At 35.2% G+C, this 27239-nt stretch overlaps 1 protein-coding gene across 1 annotated transcript; it reads right to left on the bottom strand.

Annotated features, from left to right (window-relative positions):
* Nucleotides 1-2855: 2855 nt before the first annotated feature.
* Nucleotides 2856-3876, bottom strand: LOC100053273 (small ribosomal subunit protein uS2). Its single transcript, XM_001497103.7, has one exon. It carries the CDS (start codon nucleotides 3788-3790, stop codon nucleotides 2930-2932), a length of 861 nt encoding a protein of 286 aa, XP_001497153.5. The 5' UTR covers nucleotides 3791-3876; the 3' UTR covers nucleotides 2856-2929.
* Nucleotides 3877-27239: the final 23363 nt, after the last annotated feature.

The following is a 27239-nucleotide window of genomic DNA, read 5'->3' on the forward strand; positions in this document are numbered from 1 at the left end:
ACCCATTCCTCAAAGTGATCTCGAATAGACCTTCCCTGAAGCCCCTTGACCGGAGGTGATGTTTTCCCTTTTCCCAGTCTCATAGCACTTTGCATCTCATGTATTCAGTTTTCTGCATGCACGTATATATTTTCTTCCTACAGTGGTGTAAGCTTCTTGAGGTAGGAACTGCCTTTCACAAACAGTAGGTGCTCTCAATAAATCTTGTTGATCTGATGTGAATTCCAAACTGGCGGTGCATTGTTTTCTTAAAAACAAACAAACAAATATAGCAATCATATATTCCAAATACAGTATTACTAAAATAGCAATGAAAATCAGAATTAATTTTCATCATAACTTAGAGTTTAATGAAATGTAGACTGCATTAATATTTATTTATTTCCTGACTTTGTAATTTGCTAAATTTCTTTCCCCCGTTACACAAATGATTACTCTCATTCACAGGATAGGAACTGCTAGAAAACTTTCCATTGCTAACATTTACAGTATGTTGATTGGAAACAATTTCCAAATGACAGTGATCTCATTATATGTGATGGTATTTTAATATTTCTTTAATTTTTTTGCTAATTCCCTCCAAATCCAGGGAAAGAATTCCAAGTCTGTTGTCAAACTCCCCTAATATAATTGAGCAAGGCAACTACAAGGATGTGATAAAACATGGTTGTTTTGTATTTCCTGTTTGTTTTATTTCTGGATTCTCCAGTTTCCAGTTTTGAAGGTCAGACTTAGAACATTTACGTGAACGTAATTCCCACAGAGAGCCATGGGATATTGGTGTGAGAGGGGTTGCAGCCTCGGTATAAAGGAATTGTATTTTGCCTTTCTTTCTTTATTCTCCAGCTGCTGTTCCTTAAATAAAAGTTTAAAAATAACTTTTATAGGGTGGTTAATACATTCCTACCCTGTGGGGACAGGCTACATTCTCAGCTGCCCAAGATTTTAAGTTGGCTCTAGTAATTTTGGTAAAGAAACAGGCTCTTGTCTTGAGTCTTGAAGAATTGCCACAGGGTCAAGGCCAGAGCAAGGGAAATGTGGTCCCCGGTGAACTTGCGTTCTGCACATACTTCCCTAGAGGCTGCAAAAGAAAGGAGGGGCAGAATTCAGGTGGTGAGGAGTGGGACAGCCTCATGGGGTAATCTGCATTTTATGGGAGAAGAGGGAAAGTCACAGTTCTTAAATTTAGAAGGTCCTATGCCTTTCTCAAGTAGTTTCCTTCATCATTCTTGACCCACCCTTTATTGAGTTAAACTTGGATATTGGGCAACCTGTGGGAGTGCAACAGATAGCATCCATCCTCACTATGACGCCATATGAAATCTGTGTGTGTTTAAAGTTCCCAGTTTTCTTAAGATAGCAAGCTGGGCAGAGGTATGTTGGAGGCTCTAAAGTCCCAGTGGTCCTTTATGTATGCCCTCTGGGCACACAGCTGGAGCAGCACTGCGTGGTGTCACACCTATCCAGCATGCCCCAGGTAGAGATGGTGTTGAATGTAAAGCCACTGGTTTGGCTATTTGTACTGCAAAATCCACCACCCAGCTCTGTGAAAGAGATTTCGCTTTTGTGGAAAAATCCAAAGTGAAAGGTGGGAAGGATTTTCGGGTATCATCGCCCTACCTCTCCCCACCTCTGCACATTTATAGCATGCACATTTTACACATGAGGGAATAGATAGGTATAAGAAGAAAAGTGCACAGATAATTTACATTTGTTAAGTGGCTTTTGTGTGTGCCGGGCACTAGTATGGTGTTACCTCCTGTAACACCAAAAAAGTAGGTATTATTATCTCCATTTATAGACTTAAAAAGTAAAGTCCAGAGATGGGCCCTGTGGTGTAGTGGTTAAATTCAGTGCACTCTGCTTCAGTGGCCCAGGTTTGGATCCTGGGTGTGGACCTACACCACTTGTCAGTGGCCATGCTGTGGCAGTGACCCACACACAAAGTAGAGGAAGATTGCCACAGGTGTTAGCTCAGGGTTAATCTTCCTCAAGCAAAAACAGGAAAATTGGCAACAGATGTTAGCTCAGGGTCAATCTTCCTCAACAACAACAACAACTAAAGTCCAAAGGAAGACAAGAGACTGATGGATTACTGAGAAATTATTATGTGACTATTGTTTGAGTCTTTAATATGCTAGTGGGGGAGAGTGCACAGGATTGCCCTGTCTTCTTTATTTCAGGATGTTAGTGCTATCAGCTTTTATAGTGCTTTAGAATTTTAAAAGTGCTTTACTTATGCTATTTGATTTTCATAATAATCATGTGAGGAGTGCAGAGCAGACATTATTATTCCAATTTTATTAATGTAGATACTAAAGTTCAAAGATTTCAAGTGATGTCAAGGTTTCTGTGGTAAAGGAGGTATTTCATGACTTCAGGCTGCCTAAGCACAGCAGGTATTGAGCACCTTAATAATTATCTACCAGATTTCTGCCTTTTGTAACCCTTTGGCAGAGTTTTTACCTGATAAAAACTGATATATGTGCTTATAGAAAATTCCCCAAATTCCACCACACTGGATTATCATTGTTGTTTATTGCCTTTCAGTTTTTCTTTTAGGCAAATATAAATACGTACAAAACTGGGATTATACTCTGTATATAGATCTTTATTCTACCTTTTCACATACTATTGTTTTCCCCCGTATACTATAGTTTATTTAGCCATTTCCTTACTACTGTTTTTATTTTTGTAGTATAAGAAATACAACTGTTATTTAAAAATGTATGCCATAATTTTGCTTCCTGTATAATTGATTTTTTTTTAAATGCAATATACTTTATCCACAGTGGGCTTCAGAAGTAAAACTGATGTCAAGAGACCTTGATCTGGAATTAAAAAACTGAAAAAAATGGACACAACTTTTAGAAACTTGTTTATTTTCCGTCAACCTTATTTCCATTTTCCGAGTTTGTGGAAGAACAGCTTAAGACCACTCAGTGGTTGTTCCTACCCACTCAGTGGCCTGAGCAGTGGGAGCTGCAGACCAGTCTTCAGTGGCAGGCTGAGCACTCCAGTCTTCAGTAGGGAACTGCTGAATAGGCACAGAGGGCACCTGCGCACCTTCAGACCAGTCTGCAACCTCAGGTTGAGTAGCAGTGAACTCAGGAGCAGGAGCAGTCCATTCACCCTGAAATTCCTCCTTGGTCACAGCTTTTTCGGCAGCAGCCTGCTCTTCCTTTTCAATCTCTTCAGGATCTCTGTAGAAGTAGAGATCAGGCATGACCTCCCATGGGTGTTCACTGGAGATGGTACCCCGCATGCGCAGAACTTCCCGGGCAAGCATCCACCACATCAGACCCACAGAGTGAGCTCCCTTATTGCTGCATGGGATGGCGATGTCCACATAGCGCAGGGGAGAGTCTGTGTTACACAGAGCAATGGTAGGCAGGTTGACATAAGACGCCTCTGTGAGAGGCTGGTGGTCAGCCCTGGGATCAGTTACCACCAGAAGTCTCGGTTCCCGGAAGGCTGCCTGGATCTGGTTAGTGAAGGTTCCAGGAGTGAAGCGGCCAGCAATAGGAGTGGCTCCAGTGGCAGCAGCAAACTTCAGCACAGCTCGCTGGTCAGTATTCCTGGAGGATATGACACTGACGTCAGCTGGGTTTTCAATGGCTACAATGGCACGAGCTGCCAGCAGTAGCTTCTCCCAGGTTCTCTTCAAATTTGTGACGTAGATGCCATCACTTTGCCTTTTGTAGATGTACTGTTCCATCTGGAAGTCAAGGTTGGTGCCACCTAAGTGTGTTCCTGCTGCAAGGAATTTGAGGACATCCTCCTCCTTCATTTGCAGGATGTCAAGGGCTCCGGACGTTGTGAAAGCTTCCCTTTTAAGTTACGACGGGAACCCAAAACAACGCCATATGGACCCCTCGCCAGGCAGCGCGGAAAGGCTGTATAATTGATTTTTAAGTCTAGATTCCTTGAAGTTAAATTACTAGGTATAGGGGTATGACAGACATCTATTATTTTTATGTGCACAGCATTCATTTCCCTTCTACTGTGAATCGCACCTGAATTTTCCTTTGTGAACCGCCCCCCCCCCCCCCCCCCCCTCAATCCCTGCAATTCAGGCACTAATTCAGACAGGATGAAGCCCACATCCTGCTCTCATCCTAGGAAGCTGAACCTAGTCCCTGACCATAGTGATTGGTTCAGAGAGGAGCATGTGACCCAAGTCCTGGCAGAGAGAGATAATGAGGTGTAATCTTGGGATTTTACAGGAAATCATCTGAAACTTGAGGTCCTCTTTCTGCTGCTTTGTTGAGCTGGTAGAATGTAAACCTAAAATGCAGGTTGCCCTCTTTCACCTTGAGGCAGAACCTACTTGAGAGAAAAAAACCCATCACAACTAAAAACAGGTACAGATATGGAGAGAGAGGGATTTATAACCACATGTTTGACCACTGGGATCCAACATGAGCACTGCTGGAATTTTCACCTTTATGAGCCAATCCATCCCTTTTCTCACTACAGCATTTTGAGTTAGATTTCTGTACTTGTAAACAGGGGTGCTGACTTAGTACACTGGCTCAAAAGGGTATGACCACGTATGAAGGCCTTTATTTACACACGTTGCAAAATTAATTTCTGATAGCACTACCACCCATGTAGTACTCCTATCTGTGTAATAATATTAACACAAGTAATACATATTTTATATGTGAAAACATTCCTTTACAATTTTAGAATTTTTTTCACATGTTCAATGACCTTTTATATTTCTTCTCTGGCTTGTTTGTTCCTTGATTTGCCTGCTTTTAATTTTGGGATGTTAGTGTATTTCTCCATTTTTAGACCTCTTTTTGCTTTAAAAATACAAATAAATCTTTGTCTGTTTGTGTCGTATTTTTTGCAGATGTTTTCCCTGTTTATCTGTTTATAAATTATACTAAGTAGAGTATCTAGTTTGCTGGTTTTGGTCATGGAGTTTTTATGTTTAGAATGTTCTTTACCTTCCCAAGATGAATATATTTATAGCTATTTCATTTTAAAATTTAGCCTATCTTCCTTTTAGAATTAATTTTAGTAGATAAAATAATTTTATTTAGGAATATTCTAGATGAAAGTCACAAGAATTCTGGAGCTGTCAAAAGGTAGGTGGATTCTTATGAGGAATGCAGAACTGTTTTTCAGGACCCACATTCAGGATGCAGCCACACTTCAAGCAGAGACAGAGACCCAGGGTGGGCATGCCATTGGGATTCTGTGTCTACTTTTCTTCTCTGGCCTGTCCTCTCAGTGCATTTGCTCATCCTTCTCATTTGTTTTCTCTACTTCCTTGTCCCAGTGGGGACCATCCAACCATCCAGAGAAGGACTAAATCTGGCTTTCACTCCCAATCCAAATTCCCAGTAAAGAAACCCTGTTTTCTAATTTGGATACAGTGCTTCATGTTGCCCTGAAACAAGGTCATGTTGGCTGAACTCTGGCTTCTGGTAGCCTATTCTCTGTGGATCAGATTCCATATCAAAAAATCAGGGAAAGGAGAGTTACCAGGGAAGGGGAAATATTTTGAGCTGGGAAGACAATCAACAGGCAAGTGGTCATTACAGAGATGAAGACTTAACTTGAGTATTTCCCAAATAGCTTTCCTAACAACAAATATTGGCGCTTTAGCCCTTTGTTATTGATTTATATTGTTTGCTTTGTTATATTCAACTCATAAGTGTGCATGAATATAAGTGTGTTCTGGACCAAGATTTTCTGATACATTGGTCTCTTTGTCAGTTCTTACAACAATTTTTATTTTCATTTGTACAGTAAAATAAATTTCTCTTTCTTCTTTTCAAATTTGTTATATATATATTCTTTCAGGAAAATTATGTTGTATATGGGAATAATATATTTTTATAACAACTATTCTACCTTGTTAAGGAGAGCTATTATTTTTATTCATCTTATACCTGGCCACTTTTCTAATCTATGATAATTCTAAGAAATTTGCAATTCTCTTGGCATTCCAGTTGCATACATTATTTACTTGTCAATAATAACCCTTTAATCTTTTCCCTTCTAATCATACCTTTTATTTCTATTTTATGTCTTATAGAATTGGTCAGAATGTCCAATAAAGCAATGATTGTATTAATGGATATTGTTATGAACAAGAATAATACCTGATGTCTCCTGACAGTTACGATGTGTCAGGTGCTGTTAGAAACGGATGTGAATTATCTTATTTAATCTACTATTACTATAATTCTCATTTTGCTGATGAAGAAACTGCAGCTTAGAGGGGTCACATTACTTGACGAAAGTCACACATTTTATTTGTAGTGGAGATAGCATGCAAAAACTGATCAGTCTGACTCCAGTAACCATATTTGTCATGATTATCTAGACTACCTTCTTTAGAAAGAGAAAAACAATTTATTATTTGAAGATATGCTTTGTAGCTTCCCCTGACGCAGGAAGGGTTAATAATCACTGGAAAAAGCTTGCTAACAAACTGTGACCCGGAGGTGAGAAGGACGGTTAGCCAATGACGGGTAAGACCTCCAGGGGGAGGCAACCTAAGACAGGCATCGGTCGCCTGGGGGCACAGATGGAGACACGATATCTGGAGCAGGAGGCACCGTTGCCTAGGAGGGCTTGCATGCTCCGAGATAAAATATACGAGCACAGCAATAACATGATAATATCAAAACAGAGGCCAAGGGAGGGCTCCTTGAGAAATCACTAAGAATTCTTGGCATTTGCTAATTACTTCATCCAGAACACCTGTGTATGTTTAACAGCTGTAAGCTATGTATATATTGAAACGCTGGTTATAATAAACTCAGAGTGGCCATCAGCCCTCTCCGCATCTATCCTGATGTGTACATTGGATTGCGACACCGACATGCTTATATACTGAGAAAGCTCAAGCAAGTTTTATAACAAAACATTACATCCTTTTTGTAGTTCTAAAGAGGTTACTATTAAAATTTTCTGTCTTTGGAGCCTTAGGAGTCTTTGAATTGAAAACAATTAGTTAATACTTTTTGCAACCTCCTCCGTGGTTAATAGTCTATTCAAGTTTTCTGTTTTTCTTTGGGTTAATCTTGGTAACTGCTTTTTCTCTCTTAGGAAATTATCAATATAATTGAGAATTTCATAATTATCTTAATAGTCCATCTGAATTTTTGTTTGAAGAAAAAGCTGTAATATCGTATATAGCTTTCGCCTTAGAGTGAAATGCATAGATGACAGACTGAATCTCAACAGTTCTCTTAAAATGCCAAGAAAAGAAATATTATGCAATTGTTAAGTCATATGCTAAAGGATTTCCCTTTTTATTCTTGATTTAAGAAGGCTAATCTACGGAGAAATTGCCGAATACATGCAAACCTGTTACCTTTTTGGCCTTTTAGCACATTTTTACATTACAAGGTATTGTAACTTGATTTTTTAAAAAATGAACAATGCCTATACTACTTGAGGCAGGTCTGTTTTGCCATATCGTCATCCAAATGTTAACACAATAACTATGTAATTACTAGATTCTGTAAACATGTGTGCCTTTATTTTCAGACTGATGAGGGAACAAACAGATTAAATGCGCAGGGAGAACATCCACTGGAGTATGACAAGGATACAATAGGGTGGACTGTGTGAATCTAGTCTGGCATATCCTGTGTGAACCAGAGACAGAGGTAATTTTTTGGAGGGGCCTGTTGGCATTCTTCAGACATGAATGAATCTTGGCAAACTCAGGTGAGCAGCATAGGCCTAGATCAATCGTATCTTCAGTCTGGTTGAAATATAGCAATCAGTGATTTTATCCATAAAGCAGATGGAAATTTGCATTCAATTTTGTAGCCACTCTAATTTTATTCTAGATATAATAATGCATTCACCTGTTGGTATTTTGTTGTATTGATCAAGTAGGTTGCGTGGGTGAGAGTAGTGAACTTGGAGCTTGTTTTTGGTCTTAACTTTGACCCTGATTTTCTACTTTGGACAAATACTTTATCTACTTGAGTTTTATTGCCTTATCCATAAAAAAAGGTAATGATACCTTCCATACAGTCAAAGAAAGAGAAAACAGCCTTATAAAATATTTAAAAAAAAGAAAGACATTTTATTGAGGATCAAACCAAAAGGCCCAGAAGACTTAAATGTCTTTCTTAGGACATAGAGCTTACAACAGAACTCAGGCCATCATCCTTTTCCAACACATCTGCTTCTAGATTCTACACCTTTATCAGCATTGACATGCTTTTAGCTAAAGCTCCAGCAGCTGTACCAATCTTACCTGCTAGATAGGTTAATGATGCCATTAATTTTGTAAAATACATGCATTTCTGTTTGTTTTACAGATCTTTAAAATTCCATTAGTCACTAAAAGAACTGTACTCATCATAGTAACAAAGTGTTAGATTAATGCATTTTTATGTAAGTATTACTTTTTGATGCTGCATATTAAGGAGAATTAGGTAAAAATGTAGGATAAATAGTTAAACATACGTGGCAGATTGCATTTTCCAAAGTCGGCCGCAACATCTCCCATCCCATATTTTGGTTTTACACAGAAATTTTGAGAAGTCAGTCTGTATTTCTTTATCTTCAACATGGGTGGACTTTTGACTACACAGAAGTGACAATCTGTGACTTCTGAGGCTGATCATAAAAGGTGATGTAGTTTCTGTCTTGCAGCCTCAAACACTCTTAGTGAAGCCTGAGCTACTGTGTAAGCAGTTCAGTTTCCCAGAGGCTGACATGCTGTGAGGAAGTGCAAACTGGCCTGTGTGGAGAGACCACATGGAGAAACTCTGAGACTTCATGAAGAGAGAGAAATGTATGGCCGGTTCTCCACCTGTTGCAGCTCCAGTTACTCTCTGAATGAAACCACAGCCCAAGTCAGAATCACTCAGCTGAATTCTTTCCAAATTTCAAGATTTCCCATGGTTGAGAAAAAGAGAGAAGCATTTAATGGGTGGTTTTCGAGAAATAGGTAGATGGAGCCTTTAAAAAAATAGTTGTATCTAATTTTCGATTCAAAGTTATCTACATGATTGTCGTATAAACTTTTCTCTCCCCTGAGGCAAACTCCTTCACTATCTTCAGGAAAACCTACAGTACACACCCATAGTTTGAATGACTGGTTTTTGTTTTGATTTGTTAGACGTGACAGAATGTTCTGAATTCCCCATCTGGATTGGTGCAGTGTAGACAGGGACAGAGCACTGAGAACATCCAGATAACCCAAAACTGAATTCATTCAGTGGAAGCAGCTGCTCAGATAGACCAGAGGTTTGGGAAGGTATTACTCATTTACAGGACGTAGAATGAGTGAGTGTTCAAATAATCTAGCTGAGATCTTAAGATGTAAGTGGACACCCGTTGACATCTGGGCTACATGTGTTACACAACTCATGTTCATCAACAAGCTATTATTTAACGTTACTCTGAATGGCTGTCTAAGTGTTAATGCATCCTGGATATTGAGAGTGAGGTAGCATTTTTTCCCCTGACTTTCTGTAAAACTGATCATATTTAAATAGAATTGTCTTTATTTTAATTGTGTTCTATTTCTTCTAAATTGTTTATGAATTTAATCATAGGAATGAAATCTTGATATACATTATTTTTCTTACTGTACATATAAAGTCTAGCACTTGAGTACATAATGTATATGCTAGCTGCAAATATTCAAATCTTATTCACAAATTATTTTTAAACTTTAAGAAAAGTGTGCCATAAAACTTAGCTGTTTCCACAAAATTTATTTCCTCATCTTTAGTAAATAAAAATCTAAAAATATTATTCTAGCTTATAATTCCCTCAACAAAAGGCAGCAACATAAAATTGAAAAATATAAGGAACCTCCTCAAATGCATAATGATTCTATAAATAAAGTACTGAAGTGATTTATGAATACTTTTACAATAAATGCCAATAAAATACACCCTACACTACATCATTTCTGAGGAAACATTAGCCATGAATTTACCAGAATATGCATAATTAAAATAATAAGTCTGGGTGTTTGATGGTTCATGGGTTAAGCACTGGAGGGATTCATGTAGGCAAAGGCATTTTATTTCCATATCAACTAATCTTGACTTTACAGAACAGCCTCCAATTCTTTACATCTCTGAATCATACAAATGCCTATGCCACCTGCTACTTTATAGGGTGCTTATAGGGGCTTCTGGCTTTTTCCTCAATTACATTTCCATTTGGAATTATGTGTGACCTATGTGTAACCTCACACCACAAGTTTTTTTTTTTTTAAAGTTTTATCTCATTTAATGATGACTTTTTGTACTAGAAGTAATTGCTAAAGTAGTTTCCTTAATTGGATTTTCTTGTTTTTCTACATAATGGTGAACTCATTCATACAACCATCACATTTGATTTCTGTGTTCTAATTTATCTATAACTTGTATTTCTGGCTAAGGAACTGTTGCTTTTTTTAGACTGCTCCACTTTCTTTTCATTCCTATCAAGAAGGCTAGCTCTTGGCATTCTTTGGGATTTTCCACAAAGACAACGTTTTATTCACTTCACAAGATCTATTAAAAATATTGGGGAAAGGAAAAAAACAAAACCTTGAAATCAGTGCATTGAAGTGAAGTATGGGTACTTTGGGTGGACAGCCAGGTTCACTCTATTACACCAGATTAAGTCCACATGATTTAAATTTGTAACTCAGAAAAATCTACTTTAGTTTCATAGATTTTAGGATTTTTAAAGGTTTCTTACTAGTAGTTTAAATTGGAAATGTCAATTATTCAAATGTCCTAGGCCTGCCAAAATTTTAAAGACTCATATTAAGGGATTTGACAATTCCTGGAAGTAGCAAATAACAGTTTTGGAGCCGTTGTCGATAGTCAATATCTAAGGTCTGTCCTAACTGAGAAGTTGTTTCCCTTTCTTGTCATTTAAAGAGGAAGAAAAAAATGTTTGTGCCCTCTAATTTAATCCAAAGGCTCGGAAAAGACAGACACTCTGACTACTTTCAAAATCTGGTTCTGGGAGTAAAAATGAAAGTATTTTAAATTTCACGCTGCACTAATTATAGGTGCAACTTTGAAATTTTTCCTCTTACATTTGACAAACGTTACCTAGTATTTTCATAATGACATAACAGTTTTGTGTAGTACACAATCAAAATGTCATTATAACATATTACCCAACCACTGAACATGCCATTCTTTGCCAGAGAATCTTTTCTTAGTACATGTGTTTCAAAAGCACTTACTCTGTAAATGAAAGATTAAGGCTTAGCTGACCTAGATTGAGCTGTGGGGATTTGAAATCCAGGGATCAGTCTTCTTGGGTCTACCTCGATTCAATTCTTTTTTTCAATTTTTTGGATGACTCAGTGGATTCATTCCAGTTTTCTGGACAAAGAAAATCTTTCGCGATTGCTTTAAAAAAAAAACAAAAATGAAAACAAACAAAACATGGTGAAACTAGCAGGCATGATTAGATGATCCTCTTTTAAATAGGATACCACAAGTAGCTTTCATTTTATATTCTGTTGAGAGAAACTGAAAATTCTGTTATTGTCTCTCTATTCTCATTGGAGATTGACTGAGATGTCCCAGACAGATGAATAGTTTAATTTGGAAATAAACCTGTCTTCACAAAAACATCTCCTTTTAAGCTATGACTTGTATTTGATGGCATTTAACTTTTACTCCTAAGCCCTGAGATTAATGGAAAACTTTTTTACCCCTTATTTATGAAGAACCAACAAGAGAGAGACCCAACATAGTCAGAGCCATTGTATTTCTCCTTTAAGTCCTATAATTAATGAAATAAACATGAAACCTTTGAAGAGTTCTCAGTAGATAGGGAATTTTTAAAATGTAATCCTGCATGGAGGAGTTCTTTTTTTGAAAAGTCTGCATGATGTTCAATTTTCTTTGCTTTTTAGGAAAAGAAAGTTATTAAAAATACCTTTGGAATTCTAAAGACAATTTCCATTGGAAATGGAAAATACAGTTGAACTTAGGAACACTTTTGGTTCCAAAAGAAAAGCAATCTTACATAGTAATTTGATTACATATTAAGACATACAATTAAAATTTACCATGACAATAAGCTTCAAAATACATATTTTTCTAGCAGATTTTATTTGGAAATTCATTATGTATTGATGAGAACTTAAAATAGATATAAAGTAGTTAAAATTTAAAGTTATACTTTTTAAAAACATTCAATAACTTACATAGAAAAAGAAACAGTATAGACTTCCTTTTTTCACTCCAGTGGAATAACGGGAACAGATTTACTCTCTCACATTAAACAACTAGGAAAATATACAAAATATATAAGTCATCAATTTTCAGGCAAAGGCCAAAATGTAGTACAGAGCATTGATCCTTGAGAGAAGCAAAACAAAGTACATGAGTCCTACAACTATCCCAACTCATGGCCTGGAGTTTCCAGGACGTGGCATAGTTAAGAGAAAACTTGACAGTTATCAGAGGACTTGTGAAGTTGAGAAGACAGTGTCTGAGAAGACCAAGTCACCTAGAATTTGCAGGGCAAAATAATCAGATATGAGGGAACAGAAAAGATATAGAGCTCCAAATATCTGCATGGGATTCCCTTGAGGTTCTAGCTGAGTGCTGCTCTGCCCATCTAGGTGAGGAAAGTACATGAACTAAGAAAAGAACCAACAGAAAGGAGTAGGCAAGGCAATCCCTGAAGCTCACACGAGGCTGGGAATAATCCATGTTGTCACCAGCCAAAGTTGAAACATCTCCTAATATATCAGACATTGGGTAGAATTCTCAGAAGTGTATTGCTTTAGCAGTAGAGCAAGATTATACTCAATTGGAAGTTTTTCTGAACTTGCTCTAAAAAATATAAAAAGCAAGCCTCAAAGGATAAAATGATTCTGTTGGAGTGAGCTGCATCCCTGAATAAAGCCAAACAATGTTTAAAGGTATACAACAAAAATCTCACCAATAAAATCTGCAATGTCTGGAACCCAATCCAAAATTACTAGGCATGCAAATAAGCTGGGAAATATGGCCTATAAGAACTAGAAGAATTGATTAACAGAAATAGACCCAGAAATGACTGAGATGACGGAATTTTCAGAAAGGCATGTAAAAATAGCTATTATAAATATATTCCATGTGTTTAAGAAGGTAGAGAAAACATGAACACTAAAAAGAGAGAAACAGAGATATAAAAAAAGACCCAAATGAATTTCTAGAGATTAAAAATAGAAGATTTGAAATGAAAAATACACTCAAATGCCTTGATGAATAACAGGTTCAACATCACAGAAATGTTGCAATGGAAAATATACAAAATAAATTACAAGGAGAAAAAAACAGAAAAAAAAATGTGTATAATTGACCTGTAGGACAATACTAAGTGTTCTAACACGTGTTATTAAAGACCCACAAGAAAGAGGTAGGGGAACAGAAATTATAATGGAAGAAATAATGGCGAAATATTTTCCAAATTTGTTGGAAACTGTAAACCCATAGATTCAGAAAACTTAATGAACTCCAAGAAGATATATGGGGAAAACCACACCAATTCATATCATAAATAAATATCTGAAACCTGGTGATAAAGAGACAAACTTGTGATTAGGCAGAGGAAAAAAGGCATTATACACATGGAACAAATATAAATATGACGGCAGACTTCTTGTAGTGAACTATGAAAGTGAGAAGACAGTAGAGCAACATCTTAAAGCATTGAAAGAAAAAGCAATTGTCATCTTAGAATTGTATGAGCAGCAAAATATCTTCCAAAATCTGGTTCTTCAGACAAAATATGATACTAGATTGAAATTTGTACCTCCATATAGGACTGAAGATCATTGGAAATGGTAAATATGCCATCAAATATAAATGTTTTCTTTTACATATTTTAAAAACTTTAAATTATGAGACCACTTAAAGCAAAACTAATAACATATTTTTAAGAGTATATGATGTAAAAGTGAAATACGTGGCAATAATAGCACAAAGGATGGAAGGAAGTAAATGAAATTATATTTTTTAAGATTCTTTCAATATATGTGAAGTGGTATGCTATTATTTAATGATAGACTGATATGTTAAATGTGTGTGATGTAATCCTTAATCCATAAAGACACAAAATAGTTTTGATAATAAGCAAATAGTGGTAATAAAATAGAATCACACTTAAAAAAAATTCAATTAATCCAAAAGAAGACAAGAAAAGAGGGGAAAAAAAGAACATAGAATAGATGGGACAAATATAAAACAAATAGTACTATCCTGACCATATCAATAAACACGCTAAATGTAAATGTTCTAAATATGATATTTAAAAGCCAGAGATTGCCAAATTGGATAATAAATTGACACAACTATATGCTCTTCCCAGAGAACCTTGGGAAAGTGATAGAAAAAAGACATACTATGTATTTATATATATTACACATATACTATTTTTTATCCATTATTTTGATGTATTATTCTCTTCTGTTCTATTTTCTATGGATACATATTTCCTACTATATTTCCCATGTTTATATTTGACATGCCCTTTTTATAATGAGGTTGGGAAATTTTTCATGAAAGTTTTTCTTTAATAAAAGTAACTTCCCCTGTTTCTATTTCCTGCTCATATCTGAAGGTACTGTGTATTTAAGTGAATTGCCATTGTTTGCTAAATGGAAAATATGAAGTATAGTAACATAAATAATAAGTAAAGCATTAGTTCAGTACTTCCAGGAAAACGCATGGAGTTTTATTGTTTGTTTTTAAAATAAATGTTCTTACTTTGTACCACTGTAGTGATCTGGAACTCCACATACTACAGCTTCATATTTTAGAAGCTAATGATTTTTTAGCTCATTTTGATAAAAATTTGTGTCCTTTTTCTGACAACTTTCTTTCCTAGACTGTCTGAATTTTAATGTTTGTATTTTTCCCTTAGCCTAGTGTGCAGTTTCAGTTTATATCTTGGTATTTTTGTTGAGCCGTCCTGACTTCTCCCAAACCACTTTTCAACTAGGGAAGTGTATTTTCAAGACATTGGTCAAAGTTAGGGGCATCAGCTCAAAGCTGCAATTTTGTCTTTCATTATTCTCATGTTCTTATTGATTTAGATAACTGGCCTAGATATCAACCACTAATTGGTTCATTATTCTCATGTTCTTATTGATTTAGATAACTGGCCTAGATATCAACCACTAATTGGTTTATTCTTTTTTTCTCTCAGAAGCCTGTGACCCTAACATCTAAATTGTATTGGGAAACATAATGTAAAGATAATTATTTTGTATTGTTACAGAAGTGGTGACACAAAATACTCTTTGTGATTACAAAATAGTCATCTCACAGGGCCCTCGGGGAATGGTCTTGGAGTTGCAAATTTGAAGAATTTTGCTTTTAAAAATATGCTTGTTTTTATGCATAGAAAATACCTTTACTGCTCAGATGGAAGCAGCAGTACTTCAATAAATTAGAGGTTTCTTAAACGGAAAAAAATCTCTGTCCTCCTAACACACACTATGTGTCTTTTACGTTACTTTGAAGACGTTGATTTAATGTAGTGAACTTCAGTTTCTTTTTAAGATACTGATTACAGATTACAATCGATTGTTTTTAAATTCTGCTGTTTTTTCTTTTTTTATAAAACTCCCTTGAAAACATCTTACAAATGCAGATTCCCCCAAATTCTTTAGAGATTCTTATTCAGTATGTCTGGTGTTATGCCCAAGAAGCTGCGTTTTTCACAAGCTCCCCAGGTGATTCTGGTGCTAGTGGTCCAATGACACTTTGAAAAACACTAAGCTAAACTTTCTGAGCTTGTACAGAACAATAGTGATTCTTAGAATAACCTGAACCATCACGCTACACTGATTGTCAGTATAGGTTGGAAGGGTCCTTTGATGAAAAAAGCAATATTATTCAGGGGGATAACATATGACTATGTTGTAGTTTCATTTCTTTTTTAAAAAAATTTTTTGAATAGCTTTATTGAGGGTAATTGATATACAATAAATTGTAGATATTTAAAGTGTACAATTTGAAAAGTTTTGACATGTATATGCCCATAAAACCATCACTATACTCAAGATAATGAACATACAGGTCACCCCAAAAGTTGCCTCTTGCGCTTTTGTAGTCTCACCATCCTGTCACTCCCAGCCCCATCCCCAGACAACCACTAATCTGCTTTTTGTCACAAGAGATTAGTTTCTATTTTCTAGAACTTTACATAAATGAAATCCTACAGTATATACTTTTCGTCATGGCTTTTTTCACTCAGCATAATTATTTTGAGATTCATCATTGTTGCATGTATCAATAGTTGGTTCCTTTTTATTGCTGAGTAGGATTTCATTGTATGGATGTACCACAGTTTGTTTATCCATTCACCTGTTGAAGGGCTTTTGAGTGTGTTTCTATTCTTGGCTATTATAAATAGAGCTGCTATAAACATTTATGTACAACGTCTATGTGGACATATGCTTTCATTTCTCTTGGGTAGATACTTAGGAATGGAATTGCTGGCTGGATGAGTCACAATGTAGATGTATACTTAACTTTTTAAAAAGCTGCCGAATTGTTTTCCAAAGCAGTTGTACCATTTTACATTCCTACCAGCAGTATATGAGAGTTCCAGTTTCTTTACATCCTTTCCAACACTTGGTTGTTTTTTAAATTTTAGCCATTCTAATAGGCATCTAGTGCTGTCTCATTATGGTTTTAATTTGTTTATCCATAATAACTAATGATGTTGAGCATCTTTTCATGTGCTTATTTGCCAAATGTATATCTTCTCTGGTGAAATGTCTGTTTGAATCTTTTTCCCGTGTTTTAAAAATTACTTGCTTGTTTTTATTATTTTGAGAGTCTTTTATTCTGAATGCAAGTCATTTAACAGATATGTGATTTGCATGTTTTTTCTTCCAGTTTGTGACTTATCCTTTCATTCTCTTAACAGTGTCTTCTGAAAGCAGAAGTTATTAATTTTGGTGAAGTCAAATTGGTTTTCTTTTATGGGTTGTGCTTTTGGTGTGTAATCTAAGATATTTTCCATATTCAAAGTCACGAAGCTTTTCTCTTGGAAGTTTTAGGTTTTAAAAAATTTTTCTTTTATTGAAGTCATAATAGTTAACATTGCGAACTTTCAGTTGTACATTATTATTGTCAGTCACCATATAAATGCACTCTTTTACCCCTTGTGCCTACCCCCCAATCCCATCCCCCCTAGTAACCACTAAACTGTTCTCTTTGTCCGTGTGTTTATCGTCCACATATGAGTGAAATCATACAATGTTTGTCTTTCACTGTCTGGCTTATTTCACTTAACATAAGGCCCTCAAGGTCCATCCATGTTGTTGTGAATGGGATGATTTTGTCTTTTTTATGGTGGAGTAGTATTCCATTGTATACATATATGTACCACATTTTCTTTATCTGATCATCAGTCCATGGGCACATGGGTTGCTTCCACATCTTGGCTTTTGTGAATAATGCTGCAGTGAACACAGGAGTGCATAAATCTCTTTGAATTGTTCTTTTCAGGTTCTTTGGCTAAATACCCAGCAGTGGGATAGCTGGGTCATATAGTATTTCTGTTTTTAATTTCTGAAGAAATCTCGATACTGTTTTCCATAGTGCTGCACCAGTTTGCATTCCCACCAGCAGTGTATGAGGGTCTCCTTTTCTCTACAACCTTTCCACTATTTGCTATTTTTTGTCTTGGTGATTATAGCCTTTCTAATGGGAGTAAGGTGATATCTCATTGTAGCTTTGATTTGCATTTCCCTAATGATTAGTGAGGTTGAACATCTTTTCATGTGCCTCTTGGCTATCTGTGTATCTTCTTTGGAAAAATATTTGTTTGTATCCTCTGCCCATTTTTTCGATCAGGTTGTTTGTTTTTCTTCTGTTGACTTATATGAGTTCTTCATATATTTTGGAGATGAACCCCTTGTCAGATATATGATTTGAAAGTATTTTCTCTCAGTTGGTGGGTTGTCTTTTTGTTTTGATCTTGGTTTCCTTCCCTTGCTGAAGCTCTTTAGTCTGATGAAGTCCCACTTGTTTATTTTTTCTTTTGTTTCCCTTGTCCAAGTAGACATGGTATTTGAAACCATCTTTCTAAGACCAATGTCAAGGAGTGTACTGTCTATATTTTCTTTTTGCAGTTTTATGGTTTCAAGCCTTACCTTCAAGACTTTGATCCGTTTTGAGTTAGCTTTTGTGTATGGTGAAAGATAATGGCCTACTTTTGTTATTTTGCATCTGGCTGTCCAGTTTTCCAAACACCGTTTATTGAAGAGACCTTCCTTTCCCCATTGTATATTCTTAGCTCTTTTGTTGAAGATTAGCTGTCTGTAAATGTGTGGTTTGATTTCTGGGCTTTCAATTCTGTTCCATTGATCTGTGTGCCTGTTTTTGTACCAGTACCATGCTGTTTTGATTACTATAGGTTTGTAGTATATTTTGAAGTCAGAGATTGTGATGCCTCCAGTTTTGTTCTTTGTTCTCATGATTGCTTTAGCTATTCAGGGTCTTCTGTTGCCCCATATAAATTTTAGGATTCTTTTTTCTATTTCCGTGAAGAAAGTCGTTGGGATTCGATTGGGATTGCATTGAATCTATAGATTGCTTTAGTTTTTATGGGCATTTTAACTATGTTTGTTCTCCCAATCCATGTGCAAGGAATATCTTTCCATTTCTTAATGTCATCATCTATTTCTTTCAATTATGTCTTATAGCTTTCATTGTATAGATTTTTCACCTCCTTGGTTAAATTTATTTCTAGATATTTTGTTCTTTTTTTGTGTTTGTAAATGGGATGGTATTCTTGAGTTCTCTTTCTGTTAGTTTGTTACCAGAGTATAGAAATGCAACTGATTTTTGTAAGTTGATTTTGTACCCTGAAACTTTGCTGTGGTTGTTGATTATTTCTAATAGTTTTCTGATGGAATTTTTTAGGGTTTTCTATATATAAAATCATGTCGTCTGCAAGCAGTGATAGTTTCACTTCTTCATTTCCTATTTGGATTCCTTTTATTTCTTTTTCTTGTCTAATTGCTCTGTCCAAAGCCTCCAGTACTATGTTGAATAAGAGTGGTGAGAGTGGGCACCCTTGTCTTGTTCCTGTTCTCAGAGGGATGACTTTCAGTTTTTCCCCATTGACTATCATATAGGCTGTGGGTTTGTCATATATGGTCTTTATTATGTTGAGGTATTTTCCTTCTATTCCTATTTTATTAAGCTTTTTTTTTTTTATCATAAATGGATGTTGGATCTTGTCAAATGTTTTCTCTGCATCTATTGAGGTGATCATGTGGTTTCTATTTCTCATTTTGTTAATGTGGTATATCACATTGATTGATTTGCAGATGTTGAACCATCCCTGTGTCCCAGGTATAAATCCAACTTGACCATGATGTATCATCTTTTTGATGTCTTGCTGTATTTGTGTTGCCAATATTTTGTTGAGGATTTTTGCATCTTTGTTCATCAGTGATATTGACCTGTAATTTTCCTTCTTCATTTTGTCCTTGTCTGGCTTTGGTATCAGGGTGATGTTGGCCTCATAGAACTTGTTAGGAAGTGTTCCATCTTCCCCAATTTTTAGAATAGTTTGAGAAGAATGGGTAATAAATCTTCTTTGAATGTTTGGTAGAATTCACCAGGGAAGCCATCTGGTCCTGGACTTTTATTTTTGGGAGGCTTTTGATTACTATTTAACATTATTTACCTGTGATTGGTCTATTCAGATAGATTGTCTCTTTCTGCTTGATTCATCTTTGGGATGTTGTAAGAGTCTAAAAACATAGCCATTTCTTCTAGACTGTCCAATTTGTTGGCATATAGTTTTTCATAGTGTTCTCTTATAATCTTTTGTATTTCTATGGTATCTGTTGTAATTTCTCCTCTTTCATTTCTAATTTTATTTATTTAAGCTTTCTCTCTTTTTTTCTTGGTGAGTCTGGCTAAGGGTGTGTCAATTTTGTTTATCTTCTCAAAGAACCAGCTCTTTGTTTCATTGATCCTTTCTACTGTTTTGTTTTGTTTTGTTTCAATTTCATTTGTTTCTGCTCTGATTTTTAGTATTTCCCTCCTTCTGCTGACTTTGGGCTTTGCTTGTTCTTTTGATAATTCTGTTAGGTGTAGTTTGATATTGCTTATTTGAGATTTTTCTTATCTGCTAAAGTGAGCCTATATTGCAATGAATTTCCCTCTCAGAATTGCTTTGCTGCATCCCATATGAGTTGGTATGGTGTGTGTTCATTTACATTTATTTCCAGATATGTTTTGATTTCTCTTTAATTTCTTCAATGATCCATTGGTTGTTCAACAGTGTGTTGTTTAGTCCCCACATCTTTGTCCCTTTCTGTGCTTTTTTTCCTTGTAGTTAATTTCTAGTTTCCTTGCATTATGGTTGGAAAAGATGCTTATATTATTCCAATCTTCTTAAATTTATTGAGGCTTGCTTTGTTTCCCAACATATGGCCTACCCTTGAGAATGTTCCATGCACATTTGAGAAGAATATGTATCTGTTGTTTTTGGATGGAGTGTTCTCTATATATCTATTAAGTACATCTGGTCTAGTTTTTTGTTTAATTCCACTGTTTCCTTGTTGACTTTCTGTCTGGATGATCTATCCATTGATGTAAGTGGAGTGTTGAGGTCCCCTACTACTATTGTATTGTTGTTAATGTCTCCTTTTAGGTTTTTTAATAGTTGCTTTATCTACTTTGGTGTTCCTGTGTTGGGTACATAGATATTAATGTGTTATGTCTTCTTGGTGGAGTGATCCTTTTATCATTATATACTGCCCCTCTTTGTCTCTCTTTACCTGTTTTATCTTGAAGTCTAAATTGTCTGATATAAGTGTGGCAACACCTGCTTTCTTTTCTTTGCCATTAGCTTGGAGCATCAGCTTTCATCCCTTTACTGTGAGCTTGTGTTTGTCATTGAAACTGAGATGTGTTTCCTGGAGGCAGCACATTGTTGGGTCTTCTTTTTTAATCCATCCTGCCACTCTGTGTCTTTTGATTGGAGAATTCAATCTATTTACATTTATAATGATTATTGATTTTGAAGGCTTAATGCTGCTATTTTATTGCTTGCAATCCAGTTCTTCTGCATTTCCTTTGTTTCTTGTCCAATGTATTTCAGATTATCAATTTAGTTATGTAGTATTCTATGCTGGTTTATTAGTTTTCTCCTTATTTATTATTTGTGGTTTTGTTCTAATTATTTCTTCAGTGGTTACCATGAGGTTTGTGTGAAGGATCTCGTAGATTAGATAGTCCATTTTCTTATAACCTCTTATTTCCTTAGACTAAGCTGATTCCATCCCCCTCCTCTTCCCCTTTTAAGTTTTTATTGTCACATCTTATTCCATCTTGTTTTGTGAGTTTGTGGTTAAAAAGACAAGACTATATTTATTTTTGCCATTTTCCTTCCATTTATCTTTAGTGTTACAATTAAGTGTTAGTCAACCTATTCTGATGGATAGCTACAATTTTCTGATAGTGTATACCTATTCCAGGTATGAGGGGCTTCTTGAGGATTTCTTGTAATGGGGGTCTTGTGGCAATGAACTCCCTTAGCTTTTGTTTATCTGCAAAAGTTTTTATTCCTCTATCATATTTGAATGATATTTTTCTTATATAGACTATTCTTGGCTGAAAGTTTTTGTCTTTCAGAGTTTTGAATATATCATTCCACTGTCTCCTACCCTGTTAGGTTTCTGCTTAGAAATCTGCTGAAAGCCTTTTAGGGGCTCATTTGTAAGTTATTTTCTTCTGCCTTGATGCCTTTACTATTTTTTCTTTGTTATTGACTTTTGTTAGCTTCACTACTATATGCCTTGAAGTAGGTCTTTTTACATTGATATAGTTCAGCAATCTATTGGCTTCTTTCACTTGTATTTCCAGCTCCTTCCCAAGGTTTGGGAAGTTCTCATCTGTTATTTCTTTGAACAGGCTTTCTGCTCCATTCTCTTTCTCTTCTCTTTGAATACCTATAACCATTATGTTGCATTTCCTAATTGAGTTGGATATTTCTTGGAAAATTTCTTCATTTCTTTTTAGTCTTAGTTCTCTCTCCTTCTCTGTCTGATGCATTACTATATTTCTGTCCTCAATATTGCTGATTCATTCCTACATCATATCAGCTCTATTATTTAGGGAATCCATATTCTTCTTCATCTCTACTATTGTGTTTTTCATCTCCAGTATTTCTGATTGGTTCTTCTTCATAGTTTCAATCTCTTTTGTGAAGAAGCTCTTGAATTCATTGAACTGTCTATCAGCATTTTCTTGTGACTTGTTGAGTTTTTTTATGATAGCTATTTTGAATTCTCTGTCATTTACATTATAGACTTCTGTGGCTTCAGGATTGATTTCTGGGTACTTGTCATTTTCCTTCTGGTCTGGAGATTTAATATATTTTTCCATACCACTTGACAGCATGGATTTGTGCTTCCACATAGTGGTAGTATTTGATCACCACTTCCACCCTCTGCCACTGGGTGGGGGTCAAGAATTGTGTGTTCTGAGCTCACCGTGATCTGTGGCTCGCTCACTCATAACCGGTACTTTTCCATCTATGCAGGCACTCTGGCCAATTGGCTGAGCTGGAGCACCAGGTTGGGGAAGGGTTGTTTCCTTTCGCCTGCAGGAGCCTGGGGACTTGTCACTCTGTCCTTGCTATCTGCTCTCCTGGGTTGCTAGCTTGATGAAGACACACCCACAATAGCTTAGTCACCTCTGTATGGGGCTTTCTCATAGGCTATGATGGAACTTGGAGAGCAAAGGTGTTCCCATGAAGGGCTACCCCTCCTCCCTCTCTTCTCAGAGCCATACACAGTCCAGAGCCCAGGGTCACTGCCGTTGGGGAGGGAGAGAAGATCCCCTTATCTCCTTTCACTCCCACCAGGGGTTCAGCACCTTCACCTTCAGACGTATGGCTGTATGGGTCTCAGATGTCTTTTGTGTTTGTTAATGTCCTCTGTTGGTAAATAATGTCCTTTTCATTGTATCTTAGGTGGAGAGTCTAGGGGGAAAGCTCATTCCTCTATGATGCTGATGTCACTCTTCACTTCTTTTTTAACTAAATGACTTGCTCCAGCTTGCAGGTGAAATGAATGCAAGCCTTCCTCCTCTATTCCTTGCCCACTATTCAGAAACTAAGAGGGAATTTTTCTATATTGACAACAAGAGTGTCTTAACAAGAACCTGGAGTAACTTAAAATATGAATTACCTTAAAGATGTATCTTACGATCAACTCTTTAAAACTTAAGCCTAAACAATCATCGTTAGTATATATCCCTCAAATATTAACTGGCTAATATCTAATAGACTCATTAGACAAGTGCATTTATTTCTCATATCTAAGAGTCTATTTTACAGTTAATTTGTGTGAATGAGTATATGAGGATGTAAAGTTGTTTAGAGGCAGATATTCTAGAATAAAATAGGGATCTCAGTCCTCAGATTTTAAAAATATTAAAAAAATTGTTTCTTTAAAAATGTTTTTCTCAGATTTTCTTCAGACCTCTGATTTACAAGAATGACTACAATGGTAGCTTGATAACATTGATTTTTATGGAATTATATGAACTAATATTAATGTATCTGTATTTCATAGGATAGAACATTGGATACTTTATTTCCCATTGTTTCATGGCTTGAAGTTAACTCCAAATTATTTCCTGAGGATGTTATCTTTGACAGGAATAGAAGACTTTGTGCCTCTTAGGTTTATTTTATAAGAGAATGTCAAAGTGGTCTCCTTTTAACACATAGCAGTCTCCTACTAACTGGTAACATAGTTGATCTATACTTCTTTTATTTGTCAGGAGGTAAAATCTTGGGATCTCTGCTGTCTAATACTAATCAAGAGCTCCAGTTCAAGAAAAATGGAACTTATATTTATGGAGAATTACCTGAAGGACATGCCATTCATCCATTCTTCTCTTTTTCTAACTTCCCAGGTGGTTTAACTGTCTGTTTCCTGTGACTTTTAAAAATCATTTCATACAGCTCTCTCATTGGAGCTTACTGTTTTCTCCTTTTCCTTCTGCACCTGTCTTTTTAAAACTAAGTTAAATTGATTATTAAATAATTTAGACATATAGGACATTTCAGAAAACAGTAAAATCATTATTTCACTACTCAGACATTTCTTAAATGCTAATGTTTTGGGTCATATTTGCTTTAGACCTTTTATACTTAAAGGACTAAGCATCAGAGATAAAGTAGAAGCCCCCTTTCTATTTCTTGTGGACCCATTCCTTACCCTTTCTTCCCGAATGTAATGACCATTTTGAAGTTGCTTTTCTTACTCCCAACCATGTCTTTAGTTTTTATATTTTTATCATAAAGCTGTGTCTTTACAAATATAGAGTATATTTAATATATTTAAATTTTTATTAAGAACTAATGTAGATATACTGTACTTGTTTTCCTGAAGTCTTTTCACTGAACATTATATGCTCTAGATGAATTTATATTGACAAATTATGCACTCTTTTTAACTGCTATATGGCCTTCTATTGTATGGTAAACCAAATTTTTAATCTTTCCTTACACTAGTGGACTTATAATTTTCTGAAGTTTTGATGTTATTAGTGCTCTAATGAAAATCCTTGTATACATCTCTTTGTGAAAGAAATATCCTAAATTTTTTAAGGCTGTAAATAGCTGGATCTGCAGTGTTACTACGTGTCAGATTATTTCAAAAAGAGTTGCTTCAATTTTCTTCCTATCAGCAACCTATGAAAGTGTCTTTTTCTTCACATCTTCATAAATGCTTGGTTTGGTATACTTGAAAATTTTTGCCAATTCAGTGGATCTACATAGGGTTGTCATTAGAGCTTTTATTTGCATGTCTTTGATTACTGTTTTATCTAACTACTTTACCAAGATTATTTTTCTTATTTATTTGTGAGATCTCTTAGTGTTTTTTCAATAAGAATCGTTTGTTGGTTAGGGGTTGACAATCTTATCTCAGTTTTTGTGTTTGAATTGAGTTTGTGATATACTGAAGATTTTCATTTTGATTGAGTCAAATAGGCAAAATTAAATGATTGTGAAAAACATGGACTTTGGTTCACATCTTGGTTCACGTACTTCCCATGACCTCGAGCAGCTTAATTAATGTCTCTGGGACTCATTTGTAAAATTGTGATAATAATAGTATCTACTTCACAAGTACCTAATACAGGAGTTCAGAGAAAGTGCCTACTATATATCAGATATTATAACTTTTTAAATATTTCTTTATCGATTTTAGTTTTTGTGGCATTAAAGAAATATTTCTCATACTGAGATCATAATTATATCCTCTTATATTTTCTTAAAAAGTTTTTAATGTTCTATTTTTCAAATTTAGATTTCTATTTAGATCATCTAGGGTTTATTTTTATGGATGGTATGTAGTAGGAATCTAACTTTTTCCCTATGGCTAGCCAGCTTCCCCACTGTTATTTATTTTCTATCCGATTCTTTCCTTGCTGATTTATAATGCTACCTCTGTGATACAACAAGTTCTTATGAACGTATCTTTCTGCATTCTGTGTTCTGACCTATTTGTTTAAAACATCAATTAGTATCATGCTTTTAAAATTTACTTTAGTTTTATAATGAGATTTGGTTTCTGGTAGGGCAAGTCACGCTCCCTTTACTTCTTTAAACTTTTCTTGGTTGTTTTTGCCCTTTGCTCTCTATATGAATTTAAGAGTAAATTTATTATGTTGCACAAACACACACACACACACACTTTTTTATGATTATAAGTGAAATTCATTTGATTTGTAGGTTAATTTGGTAGAACTGATATCTTTGATATACTGAGTCTCTGAATTTTCCATCAGTTAACATGGTGTAACTTTCTGATTATTTAAATAATACTTTTTATTCCTTGTATTATTTTCCTCATAGAGAAAACCCAGATTAAATTTTTAAGAGACCTTAAATATTTTAAGTTATCCTTTTCAAACTATTTGTTGCTACTGTATGAGTGTAGTTGATTTTCATATGTTAACTTTTAGTTCAGACACCTTGCTGAACTTTATTATTGATTATAATAGTTTATAGTTGCCTTCACATCTTTTATGCAGAAAATCATATTGTATGCAAAAACTAACAATTTAGGTTTTTTTCATTTTCTCATAGTTTCTATTTAATTTCCATGTTCTAGTTTATTTATGTGTGCTTGCTATTCACCTTTTGAAAATCCTTCTCAACAGAATATACATGGATTTTCCTTTTTAAAAAAATCTTGGCTGAAATTATGACCTTTTAATAGATAAGACTGACTTTCTCTACTTATTATAATAACTGATATGTTTCTAATAATTTCTACCATTTTATTTTGTAGTTTCTATTTGCCTGCCCCTCATTATGTCTTCCAGCCATTTATTTTTCTCTGGTATATGGCAGTTAATCATTTGTATTTGAATTAAGAAGCCTAAATTTAATCACTATTTTAACACTTCCCTGGAACAATAAAAGAACTAAGGGATTCCTTAACTCTGCTTTCTTATCTTATTTTTTCTATTATTTTTGTCATGTATATTAGTTCCCCCTTAAATTTATTTAAAGTATAGCAAATATTTACTTATTCTTTCATTCACAAATATTTATGAGTACTTATAGGCAAATCACAAATATCTGCTCTGAGTTTACAAGAGTGATCAAAACAAACCAACTCTGCCTCAAATATACATGCCTACATTTTAAATACATATACAGAAAGGTTTTTTAGGTTCTTTTTTTGCTTGTACTGTTAGCAAAATCATGTGAGTGATTATCATATTGAAAACCTTTTTTCCTAATCATTTTAATAGTCTTGTAGAAAATTACAAATTAACTTGTCTTTAGTGTTCTTTTCAAGGCACATGCAATTGTCCTCCTGCCTTTTAAATTAACTCTGCTTGTTCCAGAGCCTTTGCTCCTGAAGTGGCTTAGTACTTGTCCCTGTTATTTACCATTGCTCTGTAAGTGCTGTTATGATGTATGGTCATAGTTGCTGGGGTTTTTGGTGATTTTGTTATGTGTTTGTGAGTGTTGACAGTGCAGATAAGGAGCAAGCTCACCAGTAAGTTCTGGTTCTAGCTCTACTTAAAGGCACCCATGGGAATTAAAAAGCTGTTTGCTTATATGCCTTTCTGTGCCTTATGCCTTATATTTAAATTATCCAAATTAGTTACTATTATTATTCTTATTATCAGTGAATACTTATTTAGATTTACTAACGTTTTTACAATTTCTTTCTTTAGCATTCCATACCACTCCTTCCTTCTGGGTTTAAT

This window comes from Equus caballus, chromosome 4, assembly GCF_041296265.1.
Source record: "Equus caballus isolate H_3958 breed thoroughbred chromosome 4, TB-T2T, whole genome shotgun sequence".
Taxonomy (NCBI): domain Eukaryota; kingdom Metazoa; phylum Chordata; class Mammalia; order Perissodactyla; family Equidae; genus Equus; species Equus caballus.

What these genes read in the sequence shown, in the direction of transcription:
- LOC100053273 (XM_001497103.7), bottom strand. Translation starts at nt 3,790, where the DNA reads ATGAAGGAGGAGGATGTCCTCAAATTCCTTGCAGCAGGAACACACTTA.